This window comes from Manduca sexta, chromosome 10 (assembly GCF_014839805.1).
Source record: "Manduca sexta isolate Smith_Timp_Sample1 chromosome 10, JHU_Msex_v1.0, whole genome shotgun sequence".
In the NCBI taxonomy this organism is placed as follows: Eukaryota; Metazoa; Arthropoda; class Insecta; order Lepidoptera; family Sphingidae; genus Manduca; species Manduca sexta.
Window position 1 is genome coordinate 10,566,701 of NC_051124.1, and position 16,097 is coordinate 10,582,797.

The 16,097-nt window shown below is 34.3% G+C and overlaps 2 protein-coding genes across 3 annotated transcripts; one reads left to right on the top strand and one right to left on the bottom strand.

Annotated features, from left to right (window-relative positions):
- The first annotated feature begins 156 nt into the window (after positions 1-156).
- On the top strand, positions 157-2,030 carry LOC115455060. The gene is made up of 2 exons (XM_037437088.1): positions 157-307; positions 394-2,030. Exons 1-2 carry the CDS (start codon positions 278-280, stop codon positions 862-864), a joined length of 501 nt encoding a protein of 166 aa, XP_037292985.1. The 5' UTR covers positions 157-277; the 3' UTR covers positions 865-2,030.
- Positions 2,027-9,360, bottom strand: LOC115454056 (coiled-coil domain-containing protein 47). 2 transcript variants are annotated; one of them, XM_030182799.2, is made up of 11 exons: positions 9,120-9,360; positions 7,937-8,081; positions 7,627-7,727; positions 6,891-6,995; positions 6,196-6,370; positions 5,718-5,851; positions 5,315-5,473; positions 4,287-4,477; positions 3,729-3,882; positions 3,374-3,508; positions 2,027-2,251 (listed from the first exon to the last, which is right to left on the bottom strand). In XM_030182799.2, exons 2-11 carry the CDS (start codon positions 8,073-8,075, stop codon positions 2,147-2,149), a joined length of 1,398 nt encoding a protein of 465 aa, XP_030038659.1. In that variant the 5' UTR covers positions 8,076-8,081; positions 9,120-9,360; the 3' UTR covers positions 2,027-2,146. The 2 variants fall into 2 exon arrangements, with proteins under 2 accessions (XP_030038659.1, XP_030038658.1); XM_030182798.1 differs by lacking the exon at positions 9,120-9,360 and adding an exon at positions 8,837-8,899.
- Positions 9,361-16,097: the final 6,737 nt, after the last annotated feature.

The following is a 16,097-nucleotide window of genomic DNA, read 5'->3' on the forward strand; positions in this document are numbered from 1 at the left end:
GTGGAATGAGAGTTCATGGTCCAATTTTCTAATCAGATTCCATAATATTAATTATGGAACTAAGCTTCCCAGATATAAAATAGGTATTTATATTCCTATTTCTGATTCCTTTAAACATTTGAATCATAAGAAATAAAATTAAAAAACAAATCGTTATGCGATGTGAGCAAGTGGCAACATTCATATTTGCCTGTCATATCTTATTATGACTTTTTTGTGATGTTTATTTTCACTGTTTTATCACGCATATTTCGTAAATTCAGTGCAGATCTAATTCATGATGAAATGTAACGACTTCGAGAAAAGTGTATGTTATTTTAGCAAATTAAAATAGCACTAAAATGCAAAAACAATGCCAGTTTCTCTAATCAATTTCAATTGTGTTGTTTACAGAAAACTCGTCACATGAATCTTGAAAATATAGACAAAGCACTGCACGAGCTGGGCATGCTGAGCGCGATTACGGAGGCTAGGCGCGAGTATTTACGCGAGACCAAGTCGAACTACAGCGTGATGAGACTCAACACGCGTTACGTGTCTAACGTCACCGTGGGTTATTGTATGAAACGAGCGGCGAACAAAAACAGACTCTGCCCGTACGTGTTGCCGATGAGGCACAGAACTAAGAGTGAAAACTCGGACGCGATCGGTAGTGACGTGAGCGATAGCGGCTGCGAGCTTAAAAACAGTTTGTTCGAACCGTCGACCAGTGGCTACTTCCACGACTGCACCAAGAGTCCGGCGAAGCGATGTCAGTCGCTCGAGAACCTCAACCTGCTCGCGGACACGCCGCAGGGACAAGAAGTGTCGCCAGAAATGGACTGTGTATCAACAAGGATCCAAAAGTTACAAGTTGACGAATGACATCCACCAATGCCACATAATCTAGCGTGTTGACACAAGTCATGTTTACTATAACGACGGGGTAGTGAATAGCAGTAGAATTCAAGTGATCTAATGGATGTTGAATATTGTTCAGTACGTCTGTACTGTTGCAGTAGTTTAATATTGATGTTCCTAGTTTGGTGTAATTGATTTTGCATGTGTTGTCACCCGTCATTGATTCTAATCACCTCATTGCAGCTATAATGAATTGAAAAATTAAGCAAAAATTGTGCTCAAAATTTTTTGGTACAAACTAGTGGTACTTGATGTATCAATGTTTAGATATTTGTGAACTTGATGAGTTTGTGAGTGGAATATGATTTTTATGGTTACCTAAATAAGCACTAGTGTTTTTAAGAACAAATTTATTTTGTTTTGCCTAAGTCACAGATGCACCTCATCGTCACTACACTGTGTTGTTGGACCTTCATTAATTGTTAGATTATGATTATTTCGATAAAAATAAACATGTAATAAAAGACTGTGCAAAGATCTCATTTATCATTATAATCAGATTCATTCAAATTGTCTTTATGAATACATGTTTTATTTATTCCTCAGACACATCGCTTTTGTGACTTAGAAATAGATACTTATGTTTGTTAACATATTTTGTTATTTTGTTCATATTAATTTAAATAACAAATATTTGAAATAAATATTGCTTTGATTAATTCATTATTGATTTTATTATTTTTAAGTTACATCATACACTTCTGAAACATCTAGTTTCGTAACATACCAGTTTATCTAATATAGATGTTGTAACAATATTTTGCATATTGAATGTATTCTTGTAGTCATGTTAATAGAAATGTCATGCCATCCTATATTAACATGTTAATGTACATATTGAGTTTATGATTGTACCATTATTTAATTAAATAATAGGATCAACATTATTTGCATGGATGTAAACACCTGTTTCGTCTTTCATTTGTACATGTTACGGCAACTGTGTCCGCGCAGTTTGTTACTATTTATATTTTAATTACCTTACTTCTTCAAAGACAATCTTCAATATTTTGTATAGCTAAAACTTGCATTTGTGAAATGTATTGTGTTATTCGAAAATCTTGTTTTAGATTTAAGATGGTAAAATACCTAACACTTTACTAATTCTAATAATAAAAATACCAAGTGAACTTAAGACATCATTTATTCGCTTCCATTGAGTATGTTTAACGCTTATTAATTAATAACAAAATCTGTATTTTAAATAATATTGCATTGACTTGAATCCTATGAGGATTTAGAACATTCATAAGGCTTTCACTTTAAGTTGCTTCATTTTGGGTGTTTTGCGTTTCTGTTGACGCTTCTGTTCCTTTAGTTCCCAGCGACGTTGCTTCTCTGGGTCGTCCTCCTGAAAAGAAATAATGTATGACACAGAAATTCGTTTGCACTGGCCAAGTAAAGGTGTGTGGGTGTTTTTCTTTATGGTACGAACTAAGATGCCTAAGAGAAATATGTGTTTCAGAAATAACCTTTTTGAGTCATAGTCATAGTCAGTTACTTTACATGATTGACATAAAGAAATAAATCAAAGGATATTTACAGTAATCACCTTTGAAATAAAATTTTTAAAATCAAGTAAATTTCGATATTATGTGCCTTATTATTATAGCACAAATAGGTCTGAAAAAACTAGGATACTACCACCATATCAGAAGATTAAAAAAAGTGGATAGTGCTGTAGCATTTTATATTATCTAAATCTAAAACTGCTTCTCCATAAAATTAAGTTGTTTTGTGGTGTGTTTACATCAATGAATTTTCATTATTCTTGTTTTGAAGATACAATTTTCTTGTTTAAATCAATGTTTAAAAAGCTTTGTTTTACGTCACGACGATGTCGCCCCATACGTCCGCTTAGTCTTTTCATTTAAAATATTTGTAACATCTTTGTTGGTGTGTTGAAGGAACCTGATGTAAAATCCCTTCGTAAGTCACAACAGGTAATATATCGGAATTAAAAAATGTTCACATTTCATTCACCTCAAGGCTAGTAAATTGTAAAAAATTGATTCGAAACAGTCGTCATAGCATCTATGGTTGTTTACACATTGCTTCATTATAGGATTGTAAACATTTTCTTTAATATTGACACATTCCTATACATAATAATTTGAATTTCAAATATATTTATAATATTTTTTGCCGCAAAATTAAATTATATTGAGAAAACAAACAAAACATTCCATTGCAGGTAGATATGATAAAAATGACATTATTTTCAATTCTAATGTGACATTCAGGGGGGGTATCGGAGCTCTGAATTTTGTGTGCCTAGGTAGTTTTGTAATTATTTGTTTTGTATTATAGATATTCCTATAAAAAAATCCACTCTTGGTCCAAAAGTTGAAATTTTCCCCTTGCTGGGCCAAAAGCTGACATTTACCGTATTGTGGACAATGGGACAGTTGCAACTATGTTGTTACTATCAAGCGGCTATTAGGTGGTGTGGTGAAGTGAAAGTGATACGTACAGCAAGTATCCGCTCCTTCTCCTGCTTGCGCTTCTCCTCGCGCCTAGCGGCAGCCTGCTCCTGGCGCGCCGCGTGTGCCCCGCGCAGCCACGCCTCCGCCACCTTCTGACGACGCTTCTCACACTTCGCCAGCGCCTGCGCAAACAAAAAATACCTTTCATGTATACACTTTATGTTTAACATTATAAAATAATAAATTATACTGTATGGCAATTTTGAATGTCGTTAAGCAAATAAGAAAATAATATCCTCCCGCTCAAGTACAAAACAAAAATTTTATAATGACTGAAATAAAAAAAAAATTATCTAAAATAGCAGCACCAATAATGGACAACTCATCGAGCATATCCCATACCTCCTTGCTGAGCCTGGTGCGCTTGATCTTGTCGAGCAGGTGGAACACGAGCTGTAACAGCGGCCGCACTTCGTCACCACCGCCATCAGGACCCAGCGCTATGCTCACCAGCATCACCTTCTCTGTATCTGGGGGCTTGGTTACTGTAGTCTCCCTGGAAGAAATTTTATATCATTAAAATGTTAAAATAACTAGCAACTAATATAGGAATTCTTAAAGGTATTAATGCACTGAAACCGTCGCCAATAATAAAATAATGTCTTTGAAGTTGCAATTACATCAACCAAGAATGGCTTTAAATTCTCCATGGAGATTCTGGGTACATTAACAATAAGCTAAGTCCGCTTAAAATTACAGCCATGCATTGAGTCTGGTACTGAAATAAAACTAAAGCAATAAAGATATAATAGCATTCATGTTCTTATTCGTACAAGTGCTTTACGCGGTTGTAAAAGCTGATTTAATCGGTAATTTAATCAAATAAGTATTTAGCCCACCATATATAAAAACAATCTAGACCACATTAGAGTTAGGTCAGCATGGGAAACATAAACTTACTCCATCTGCTTGGGCCCGGAGTACTTGTCGGAGATGTGTATGTACTGGATGTGTTGATGGTACAGCGCAAGCGCAGCGGTGACGCGCGCGTCCAATATGGCCGCCGTCGCCTCCGCCGTCTCTGACATCACCGAGAGAGACGTCGGGAGCCCATGTTTGTCGCCCGGACGACGCTCGGGGCAGAACACGCTCTGTGTAATAAAATTTGACTATTGAATGTACATACATAACATTACGCCATTTTCCAGTTGCGGTTGGGCATAGGCCAAAGTGGAATACATTAAAGTTTCGCCAGGTATGTAGTGATAAAAGGCACATTGGCATTCAGTTTAGAATAATTGCAGATTCCGGACTAAAACTGCGAAGAAAAACCGAATATAATTTTACTCGACACCTTAACACTGGAGTTTTACTGTGTACGCAATACAAATACACAACTGACTTTGGCAAAATAAATATCCACTAATGATCAATTTAAAAGACAATATTTAGTAATTAATAACATGTTACAAATAGTTTTTGCAAAAAAAAAACAAAACATCTCTTATGTTTATAAGTTTCGCTATTTTTAGTTACACTAAACTCTAAGGTCATTATATAAGTCATTACATAGGTTTGTTGAAGTTGTACCGATAGTGTATTAATAATAAACCCATTAATGTCGCAGCTTTGGTCTTGTCATCGACACCGTGAATGATAATAGTCATTGTTTTTCCCGGTGCCGCTGGGGTTACCTTGCTATTAGGATATAATCAACCTTATTCGGGCGCACCAGTCAAAATAATTTTAGAGTCCCCGTTTAGCCGTTTTATGTAAGTCTTATGCCATGCCAAGCCATGATGCCTTCCCTAGAATCAGGATCTATCACCCAAGGCGAACACAAACACGGCAAATAATTTGACCACACCATCGCGTTGTGGGTTATTTTTAGTGTAGCTACCCTTACGTATAAAAAAAACACCACACTAATATGCTCAAGTTTGCCGTCTATTATACTGAATACAATTTATATAAGTAATATGTCTGACCAAGTCCTGCATCTCCCGGGACAGTCTCGTGGCGATCTTCTTCTGCGCGACGCACAGCACGAACGGGTCGGAGTCGTCCTTGCCGAGCTCGGCGCGCAGCAGCAGCGTGTCCGGGGACGGACGCACCGCGCCCAGCACCACGTGCACCAGGTCTTGACGCTGCAATGGTGATGAAGTTACTCTAATGCTCATTTATTACTGATCTGAGTGGCAGAGAAGTGTGGACTTTTATTAGACCTGATATGTTTACAATGGTCCTAGTTCGGACAGTGTTCGAAAAAAAAATCAAACAATGCATCATCAAAACGCACAAAATCATAAATTTTGAATATTCACACACTAAATAAATATCAAATATCAAACTATAAACAATTTTTTTAAGCTTGGTGAAATAACAATCAACCTTAATAAGTTTAAGTGTGAGCAGCATCCCTTCGCAGCAGACCCGTCCGCTGCACCACATGGTGAAGCAGTGCTCCGCCTCGCGACGCCACCCGCGCTCATCGCCCGCGGACACCACATCCGCACCCGTCTCACCTTAGAACAATACATGTTTATTTCATAGTGTAGAAAGTGTCCTTGACAAAATTGTACAATGCAAGCACATTATAAGTAATGTATTTTCTTTTAAATATTGCATATTCATTGTCGGACTACGAAGGTCGAGTAACATTTCTAAACATAAGTGCTGAGAAAAAAAGAAATACGTTCTTTTAAACGCCTCTGCTATTCCTGCATATACAAGTACCGGTACTTTGCATAGTTATTTTGTAATTTATAATTTAAAACAGACACTAACTTGCATAGAAACAACGATGCGCAATGACGCCTCTGATGTTACAAGCGACAATAGATATACAACCATAATACTTTGAGCTTACCAACTAATGTGAAGTTGTCTTCTAATAACGGCTTGTGCAACTTCAGGAAGTTGGTCGCGATGGAGGTGTTCTTGGCGCGTCCCACCGCGTACGCTAACGCATACGCCGCCAACAGACAGCACAACAGGCCCTCCAGCCAGTACGCGTCCCAGCGCGGTCGCACCATTATAGGAACCTGGTATAAGAGAAAAATTCAATGTTAGCAAATACTGTATTCAAACAAAAATAAGACTTTTACATTATAGAAAAAACATGACAATGAGTTTTTAATTTCAAAAAAATCAAAATATTTATTAATTGTATATGGTATTATTACTCGACATTGTAGAAATCACCAATAGATATTATGGTAGAAACCATAATATGTAATGAAAAAAAGAACATTATACAGTGGCAATTATAAATATAAGACATGTGTTAAACAACAATTTTATATGTATTTTTAGTTTGCATCCATTTATTGACACACAAACCCTATTGTAATTACTTTGTGATCAACATGACCTATTAAACTTATGAGTTATGTCTAAATAATACTCTTACCTATTTATAACTCAATGATACTTTAAAATTAAATACGAAACAATTTCCTATATTCATCCTTGTTATTAATCTGTAAGACACTTTAAGACTCTTAGGACACTTTAAATTCTTATTGGTGATAATATTTAATGCTAAGTTAAACACTATTGTACCTTAGAAATAGTAATCTTTGGCTGTTCAGAAGTGCGCGGCGTCGTCTCCTGGAACCCTTCGAACTCCTCTGGATCTTGGAAGTGCTCGAATTCATTGTCTTCATCCTGGGAAACACACAAGTACGTTATAATAGGGTACCGGACTCATTTTTGTTCTTAACAATTATCAAATATTTACATAATATAAATCATAACACCAAAGAAATTATTAAAATCCAGTGAAAAGTCAACAAGTTATAAGCATTTGAATTTCGGTGGAAGGGGTAATTAACAAGAAACAGAAAAGAGACAAAATATCCACATGTGACGTCATCGGGAATTACGACGCGTGCGAAAGAAAGAGATGAAGCGATATCCCCACATCGCGCCCACTTATGCATATTACAATATTTTAAATATGAATTACTCGCTCATTTTTTAACCAATTTTTATGCTGTTTTCGCAGAAGTGCTTCTTTTTCGTATTTAAAGCCATTACACATAGAATAATGTACAAAATCAAGCATAGGCCGGTCCCCTATTATAATAAAATAAGGACTATTTTTAATTAATTTAAAGAAGTTTAAAGTTGAAACTAAATGTGAAGGATCAATAATGGTACTAACTGACATAATTGAATGAGTTGATTATTAAAAAAAGATTTGAAAGCTCTCAATGTTTTTAGGACAACCTTCCTTCCAATACAAAAGTTACATCTAACTGCAGTCGTATAAATAAAACAATGTAGACATGCTTACCTCAACAAGGATCTCATCCTCTATCTCGACAGTGGCTTCAAACTCCTTCACTGGTGCCTTTGGCTTTTGTGCCACTGTTTCCTTGTCTTCCTCGCTAAAATCTGTAATGAAAGACAAATATTTTATTTATTAAGATATTAAAACATTAGTGTTATCTACATTTGTATATTTTCTTTATTGTTTCTCAACATGTATTTAGAAACACATTACATTCTAATAAGTAACCGCATTATGGACATGCTTGCAACATCAAAATATCCCAGATCATAAAGTACTCATCAGAAATTTATCCATCTAGGCAAATGCATACCATTTATAGGTACATCATCTTCTGCATCAAACTGTTCGAACTCTGCAAAATCATCATCTTCAAGCGTTGTGTCTTCAAATGCTCTCACCACATGCGTGCTGCACACCAACAACGCTAACGATATTAGCAACAACCGCATTATCAACTGGAATCAATAAAATTTTACTTGCACACTTTATCTTTTTACATACAGTGAATACCGAGAGCGAAGGGATCACCGAACCTGGACGCTATATCCAATAGACGTTATAAAAGATACGCTTTTTATATGCATTTATTTAAAGAGACCTTACTATTTAGTTGTTATAATCGGTGCGTTGCTATAGCCGGAATCATTATAGCTAGTTTTTACTGTATTAGAAAATTATAATGTATATGTTTAGCTTAACAGATTATTTATTACATTAAATGTTAAGATGTTAAGATAAGAAGTGAAGAGTTAATTTGTTTAAAATCTTTAAAAGTATGGGTAAACTGAAAGTTATAAATCCTACAATATACCTACTATGCAAGATTTTCAATTTTACTCAGCTTTATTTTGCTACAAAAAGACATTGTGATTAATTACAGGTAAGTATACAATAAAAACCTTTGCCTCAAATAATTGGAAATTCAAAACTAAAACTATTGAGTCTTAAAATATGCCATCAAAAATAAATTATCCTATCCTTGAGCTATTGGCATACCATGTTTATTAAAAACTAAAGTCTTGTCATTTCATGTTCTACACTCAACTGGGAATTAATGGAAGTGAATAACAATGTAGAACATATCTTAATAAGGAAGTGATTTAGCAATTTATAACACTAAATTCACTCAAATTATTAGTACTATTTAAATGTTATCTTGCTTCAAGGTCAAGAATAGGATTTGTAAGGCTTCAGAGATCATGTTACTCACACTGTAGGTACACTTTTTTATCTTTTGGCAATGAGACAATTGTGTCATTTGCAATTGAAATGAAGGTGAAAAAAAGTTACTATCTCTGACAGTTTTGACTTATTTTTGCATAATTATGCAAGCAAAACCCATACAGTCCTAAATGGACTTAAATTTATATGATTAAATATTATATTTCAGCATTTATTACATAAAATTGTCTCCATGTGACATTGCATTTTTATATGTTCCTCTATGTGCCAATTGCACGATTAATTTTATAAGTATATAAATATACAATTACCTGTAAATAATCCTTTTATGTTAATAATAAATATAATTCCTCATTAATTTAAAAATTCTATTATTTTTCTTAAATTACTTCACCACCACTTTGTACATTTACCTCATAAAAATTTACTAAGTTTTCAGGCTAAATAAGATTACTGTATACGATATGACGATTGGTTCAAAAAATATTAAAATAACCTTATAGTAATTTGGACCAATCAGAGCAGCAAATATAATCTGACAACAAATAAATATTTGGGGCTGAAAGTGAAAACCTGCTTACTAAATGTCACGTCATATGACATAGAAGATCAGTGTTGCCATTGTGGAAAAGATTTTATCGTCGATTTTCATATATACACAGAATCTTATATAGATATAAAATGTAAATTCAATAGTTATTCAAACTCATACAAGATGCCGTCATCGACCCTAATTACGAGGCCAACTACTGCTTAAATCCGTTTATGAAGCCTGACATTATCTCAACCAATACAATGCGTCAAGGAATTATGTATTATTTTTTTTATCATTATGTTTGGATCATAGACACGGAATATCTCTTATCTTAATCAATTAAATTCAAAATAGTATGATCTTCAAATAAAGAAAGTGAGTTTAAGCATACCAACACAAAGATTTATTTGTGATCCCGATGGGAACTAAAATAATGTATTTGAATGATGGCGTCGACTTAGACGCTTGCCAAGCCTTTGGCCCAAAGGAACCCGGAAGACAGTTAGATATTATTTTTGTTTTTTTTTTTTTCTTTTTATTGCTTTGAATGACGAAACGAGCTTGCCGTTCGCCTGATGGTAAGCGATACGACCAACCCAGAAACAGAAACACCATCCAACATCTTGAATTACAAAGTATTGTTTGGTATTCCATTGCGCTTGCCTGAGACATAAGATGTTAAGTCTTATTATATCCAGTAGTTACACTGGCTACAATGTCCTTCAAACTGTAACACAACAGTGACTACACATTGATGCTTGGCGGCAGGCATAGACATTGCTGTGATACCTACCCAGGTGGACTGTCACATATGTATATACACCTGCCACCAGTGAATTGGTGTCCTTAATCTAGATGCCAGGTGGTGACATTTCGTTGGTAGGTATGCCGCTCTATGTAGTCTCCTAGTCCAATAATACCCAGACTGTAAAACAAATGTTTGGGACGGCAATAGATCATAACCCATTGTGTAAGTACCCTAAGTAATGTGAATAATGTATGATTTTTTATCAGTGTTGCAATGATCGTTTCAGATGCCACCTCAAGAAAAGTTTAAAAAAAATGTGGGATTCTGTTCACGATGTTAAAACGGTATTATATTAAATAAAAAGAAGAGGGTACAAGTAACATCCGACTGGTACCTAATTGTAGAGTGAACAGTATTTAGAAAAGAACAAGAAAATATTAGCGACTTAAAATTCTAAATAAAATGGCGGTTAAAATATTAAATAGTACCTACTTATGTCGAAGCATCGCTAGCTTAGATATAATTATCTATCTTGAATAAATTATGTTCTCATTAACCTAAAACAGTGGTATCAAATGTAGAAAAAGTGTTATTAGTATCGAAACTAATTTAAATTACTCTTGGTAAAAACCACGAACTCAAAGCACGACTTTAGAAAACCCGTAATGTCATTTCATATTACCTATTCTAATAAACGTGCAACAATAAATATAATCGATAGGTTTCTAATATCGTGATCAGTATATAGAAACATACATGACATGTGAAGGAAAACCTGGGGCCTTATTCTCTATCCCGCACGTTATTTTAACAGTGCGTAACAAGCACGTAACACAACGCATCATGTTTAGGACTATAGAAATTTGGCCTACAGAATACCATTCCACGCACATTTCTCGAAGATAACATGACACGGCCGTGTTACGCGTTTACACTGTCATACAGAATAAGGGCCCTGTAGATATTGTGTCGGTACAATGTTTTTTAAAATATGTTAATTTGGAGAACAAAACTCAGGACCTTGCATTTCATAGCAGATTCGCCGTTTGATGGTCCGCGATTGTTCTCCTTTAGGTATGTTACACCTATAGAAATATTATAAATATAATGTCATAAATAATAAAATAATAAAATCAACACTGTATTATATACTTAGCACGGGCTTCGTCTACTATTGAGAGTGTTTAGGTCATTGGCCACCACGCTGGCCAAGTGCGGGTTGGCAAGCTACACTCTTACTCGATTTTTTTTTTTATAGAATTTTGAGGTTTCCTCACAATGTTTTCGTTCATCGTTAAAGCGAATGATAATTGAAAAACAATACATATGTACTTCAAGAAAATCAGAGGTGTGTGCTTTAGGTTTTAACCTGCGGATATTGTCTCAGCAGTCCGTTCCATTCCCAACTAGGCTATCGTGCATAACGTCTTAATGTTAGCTAATTATTATAATTACCATGACTAACTACCGAGGTGTCTATTACTTAGTCATTTATCGGCAATATTTCAAATTGTAGTAGTTAATATTTATAAATTTTATACGCAGTTATTTAGCAATTAAAACATTTAGCTGAGCCGAGCTGTTATTTATTTATATTCGTCAATACAAGATCGACCTGTTCTTAAGCTAAAACAAGAATCGGCAGTTATATAGTGCAGTTTAGCTAGTTTTATAATATTATTACCTCAATTCCCACGGGAACTTGGATTTGTGTTACTTTTGTTTTGATTTAAGTTCCTGTCACGATTTATAGATGGCGTTAATGCAAGTTCATTTTTAAAATAAAAGCACCTGTTCACATTTAGTTATTTTGATATCCTGATCCACCCTGAAATAGTACAAGGTTGAGTTTCCTTTCACATCCTGCATCTTGTAGTCATTGTTTATTTATTTGTTTCATTTTTTTATCAATTTGACGTAAACGTAGATACATGCTTCAATTTCTATACAATGACGTCACTATTCAATATCCGTCATATTATTTATTCGTGGAAGTAACTTTTGCAGGTCTAAATCCGGGTTCTCGTTGTAAATATCTTTTGATATTACGAGCACACGTCTATTTACATGACTCATTGAAATTCTTTTACGATATATAGGTGACTAGATGCGATACATTTACTTATTTAATTTTGTTACAGTTCTTTAGATAAACCTCATAGAATACTCAAGATATGAAATAGGCGGGGCGTTATCTGATAAAAAGATAAAGAGTACAAAACTATAAAAATACAATGACGTTTTGTATGAACTGACATTTAAGTCTTCGATCAACAATACTTGATCGAAGATTTAAGTCCTTTTGTAAGGTTATTTTATTTCCACTGATGACGGTATTCATGGTACCTACTTCCCTAACGGTGACATCTATAAGTAATAAAATAAACAATAAGATTAATCATAAGTCTCTAAGAATCAAACGAATTTTATCCATCTCTGTAAAGCCATTGTTTTTATAACCCTTGTAATATAAAATCATTTTAGAAACCATAGGTAAGTAATTGTTGTACATTATGGCAATTTCAAGTTGGAATCATTCAATCATTCTCCGTTTTAAAGCCGGCTCTTAATATCAGTAGTCAGTCCTCTTTGATATTAACCAGAAAATGATAGCTTTTGTTGAAAGATCGTTCAGTCTCCCATGCGCCAACATTGTTTTTAGATTAAACTGCACGGATGTAATTGATTATTAACACGAAACTACAATGTTAATACTTGAAATACTTACTTGATCGAATCATCAATCGGCAAGATTATATTTTTAGGTAGGTTTTAAGGGGAAAAGTATTAAAAACTTCGGCCACAACTCCAACAAAAAACCTAACATTATTATTTGTTACACGTCTATGATGGTAGGTATTTGAAGCCGCAGTCACAGATTTTACAACCGAATTAATAACCGTCGCGGCATCTAAGGTACTCTAATACAGATATCGGAAAATTGTTTACTTACAAGAGCTGTTAATATAATTAAAATGCATTGATCTCAACAACATAATCATTGTGTATTATAACAATAATAAATCAAAGTTTATGTAGGTGTCATATACAAATCGATCTACGTGACATCTGTATATTATTTAGATATTGTTTATATAAATATAATATTTTTTAATAATCAATATGATTATAGCTGCTATGCATGGTGATTAACTTAATTGTTGAATATATCCTTATCAATAAATAATCCTGAGTGCGGTATAAACAAATAAAATGTAAGAATTTATTGTGTCTAACTGTTAGTTCTTTGGTTCCGTTATACATCAATATATAGTTTATTAACAATTTAGCGACCGTTAACCTCGTCTTCAGTTTATTCATACCGAATTAGTGCCAAAATAGAAAAACTAGTTCTTAATTGCATGTCTCTTAAATCATACTTATATATATTATTTATATTAGCCCCGTATTATATGCTGTCCCACTATTAGACACTAGCCTCCTCTACTACTGAGAGGGTTTAGACCTTCACATACTCTTAAAATTCCTGTAGAACACTTCTCAGGTATGCAGATTTCCTCGCGATATTTTCCTTCGCCGTTAAAGAAAGCGACAATTCATGAAGAATACACACATAATGTTAGAAAAGTTAGAGGTGTGCCCATTTGAGTTTTGAACCTGCGGACATTCGTGTCGGCAGTCCGATTCACACCCAACTAGGCTATCGCCCCTTATTCTTAAATCATATAAAACGGTTTAATTTATTTAATAAAAAACAGTTCGTATCTTTTATCTGCAATTACGTTTTAAAACTAAAACAAAAACATGTAGTAGAGCAGTAACGCATACATAGCAATAAGAAGGTTTTTATCAGGTATGACCTAAATATAGATTGGAGCCAGTTTTCAAGGCATGAATAGGCCGGGTCGTTTAAAGTAATAGGTGGGTCCTGTTGACTTTCAGAAAACCGGGGAGTAACTAACAATAAATTTTCTGTCGCATTTCGTGTAAAAACTTAACCTTCCTAATCTATAAACCTACATATTATAAAAAAATTTAAGTGTTAAGATCACTTAACAACAAACGATTCACGCCCTTCGCCAACCTATAACTAATTTACTTTTAATCTTTATTTTATGTGCAATAAAGGTTATGATAGGTTAAATCCACCCCAAAATGTTAATAACCTTGTATAGTTCTGCGCTTGCCAGAACGGGTACAAGTTGGCGTCATAAAATTACATTCAAGAATGCTGACAATACTATGCATCCAACGCAATTTAATTTGCATCAACATATCATTGAAGTATTTATAACATAAAAATGCGCTCACGATCGCCATCTATATATAATCAGTTTTTTATCAAAACATGCAAGCTTTACCGTAGGGAAAAAACTAAGCGTAAATACCAACGCACTTCTCAATAAGATATTTCACTAATTTTATAGTTTATCAAATATTTACCACATTTAATACACAGAAAGATTCATTAAAATTCATTTAAAAATCAACACGTATAATCTTTGGATTTCAATTGTAGGGCTAAGTGTCATGCAACGAGAAAAGAGGCGCAATACGCGCATATGACGTCATCGAGAAATAAGGTGCTTGCGAAAATGAGACGAAACGATATCCCAACTACACGCTCAGTCCTGCACACTACAATAATTGAAATAGGAATGACTGCGTCATTTCTTACATAATTATAATTCAGTTTTCACACAAGGGCTTTTTTATACGATTTGCTACGAAATGAGCAAGCTACTAGTGGCAGGATATTTGCATACGCACGAATAGCTACCACATTGCACAAAGAATAAAACCAGCCATTGCGGCCCACAGAAGTGCGTCAATTGACGCTCCACTCCACAGAACTTACCAACGGGTGCAGAGAGGTCACTTTGCACACGATGTTATGGAAATCCGTAACCGAAACCGAAAGTATCTGATATCCGAAACAATAATATATCCGTAACCGTAACCGTATCCGTTATAAAAGTTTCGGATAAGTTACGGATAATATGTTCCGACAGGTTTTTGTTTCACCGCTCACGCGCCACGTGAATCTTGTATGTTTGTTTGTTATTTGTAATCATAACATAACCTAATTCATAAATAGTATTTGTTTCATTTAGGAGTAAGTAGGTACTTAATTTAATAAAGTGAAGGAAAAGTGTTGTGTTACGTACTAAATTGATTTATAAAGACAAAATTTGTCCATCAAGTTAAAGGTTATTTTGCAAAATGTAAACAGTGTGATAAAAACTTTTCACGGAAAGGAGGTGGCACTACTTCACTGAAACTTCATCACAGTGGTTTTCCGAACACCCATGTCCCCCAATTAGTTCATCGATAATTAATAATCGACGATGACGACGAACGATAGTTAGTAATCGTCGCCCTACTGTATTACATAATATTTTTATTTTACTTTAATCTAATATCCGTAACCGAAACTATCCGAAATTAACGGATAATCCGAAATAATTACATATCCGTAACCGTATCCGAAACTGATATAATTTTATTCCTATATCTATATCCGTATCTATATCCGAAATTGCATATCCATAATATCCCTGCCTGATAGTAAGCGATTCGACTACCCTTTAATAGCACCAACACAATCCATAGTTTGAACTAGGCACTGCAGAGCATTGCACAGCACTCGTCACTCTGAAATACTAAATGTTAATCATAATGTCCAGTAACTACACTAGCTGCAATGTCCTTCAAACCGGAAAACAACAATGCTGGCAAAATGCAGCTCGGTGGCAGAAATAGATATTAATTAGAATAAAATATGATTATGCGTAACATTGTACCTGTGTAAATTTAATAAAAATTATATTTAAGTTAATAAAATATTCGCGTATGAATAGTAAATAAGTAGCAAAAAAAGTATTATTTCGTTCATAGAGCCATTGTATTCACAATAGGCAGAATAGACAATTTGTCTATACTGCGTTACCTCATAACAAAGAGAAAGTATGAACATAAATGCATTTTTATGCATATATTCAGAAGATAATGCTTTAAAAAACAATCTGTATGGTCAGTTAACAA

What these genes read in the sequence shown, in the direction of transcription:
- LOC115455060 (XM_037437088.1), top strand. Translation starts at nt 278, where the DNA reads ATGATGAAATGTAACGACTTCGAGAAAAGT. An exon ending in GTAACGACTTCGAGAAAAGT is followed by an intron (nt 308 to 393) that starts GTATGTTATTTT and finishes TGTTGTTTACAG; the next exon opens with AAAACTCGTCACATGAATCT.
- LOC115454056 (XM_030182798.1), bottom strand. Translation starts at nt 8,884, where the DNA reads ATGACACAATTGTCTCATTGCCAAAAGATAAAAAAGTGTACCTACAGT. An exon ending in AGACAACTTCACATTAGTTG is followed by an intron (nt 5,852 to 6,195) that starts GTAAGCTCAAAG and finishes TATTGTTCTAAG; the next exon opens with GTGAGACGGGTGCGGATGTG. An exon ending in CCCGGGAGATGCAGGACTTG is followed by an intron (nt 4,478 to 5,314) that starts GTCAGACATATT and finishes TTTATTACACAG; the next exon opens with AGCGTGTTCTGCCCCGAGCG.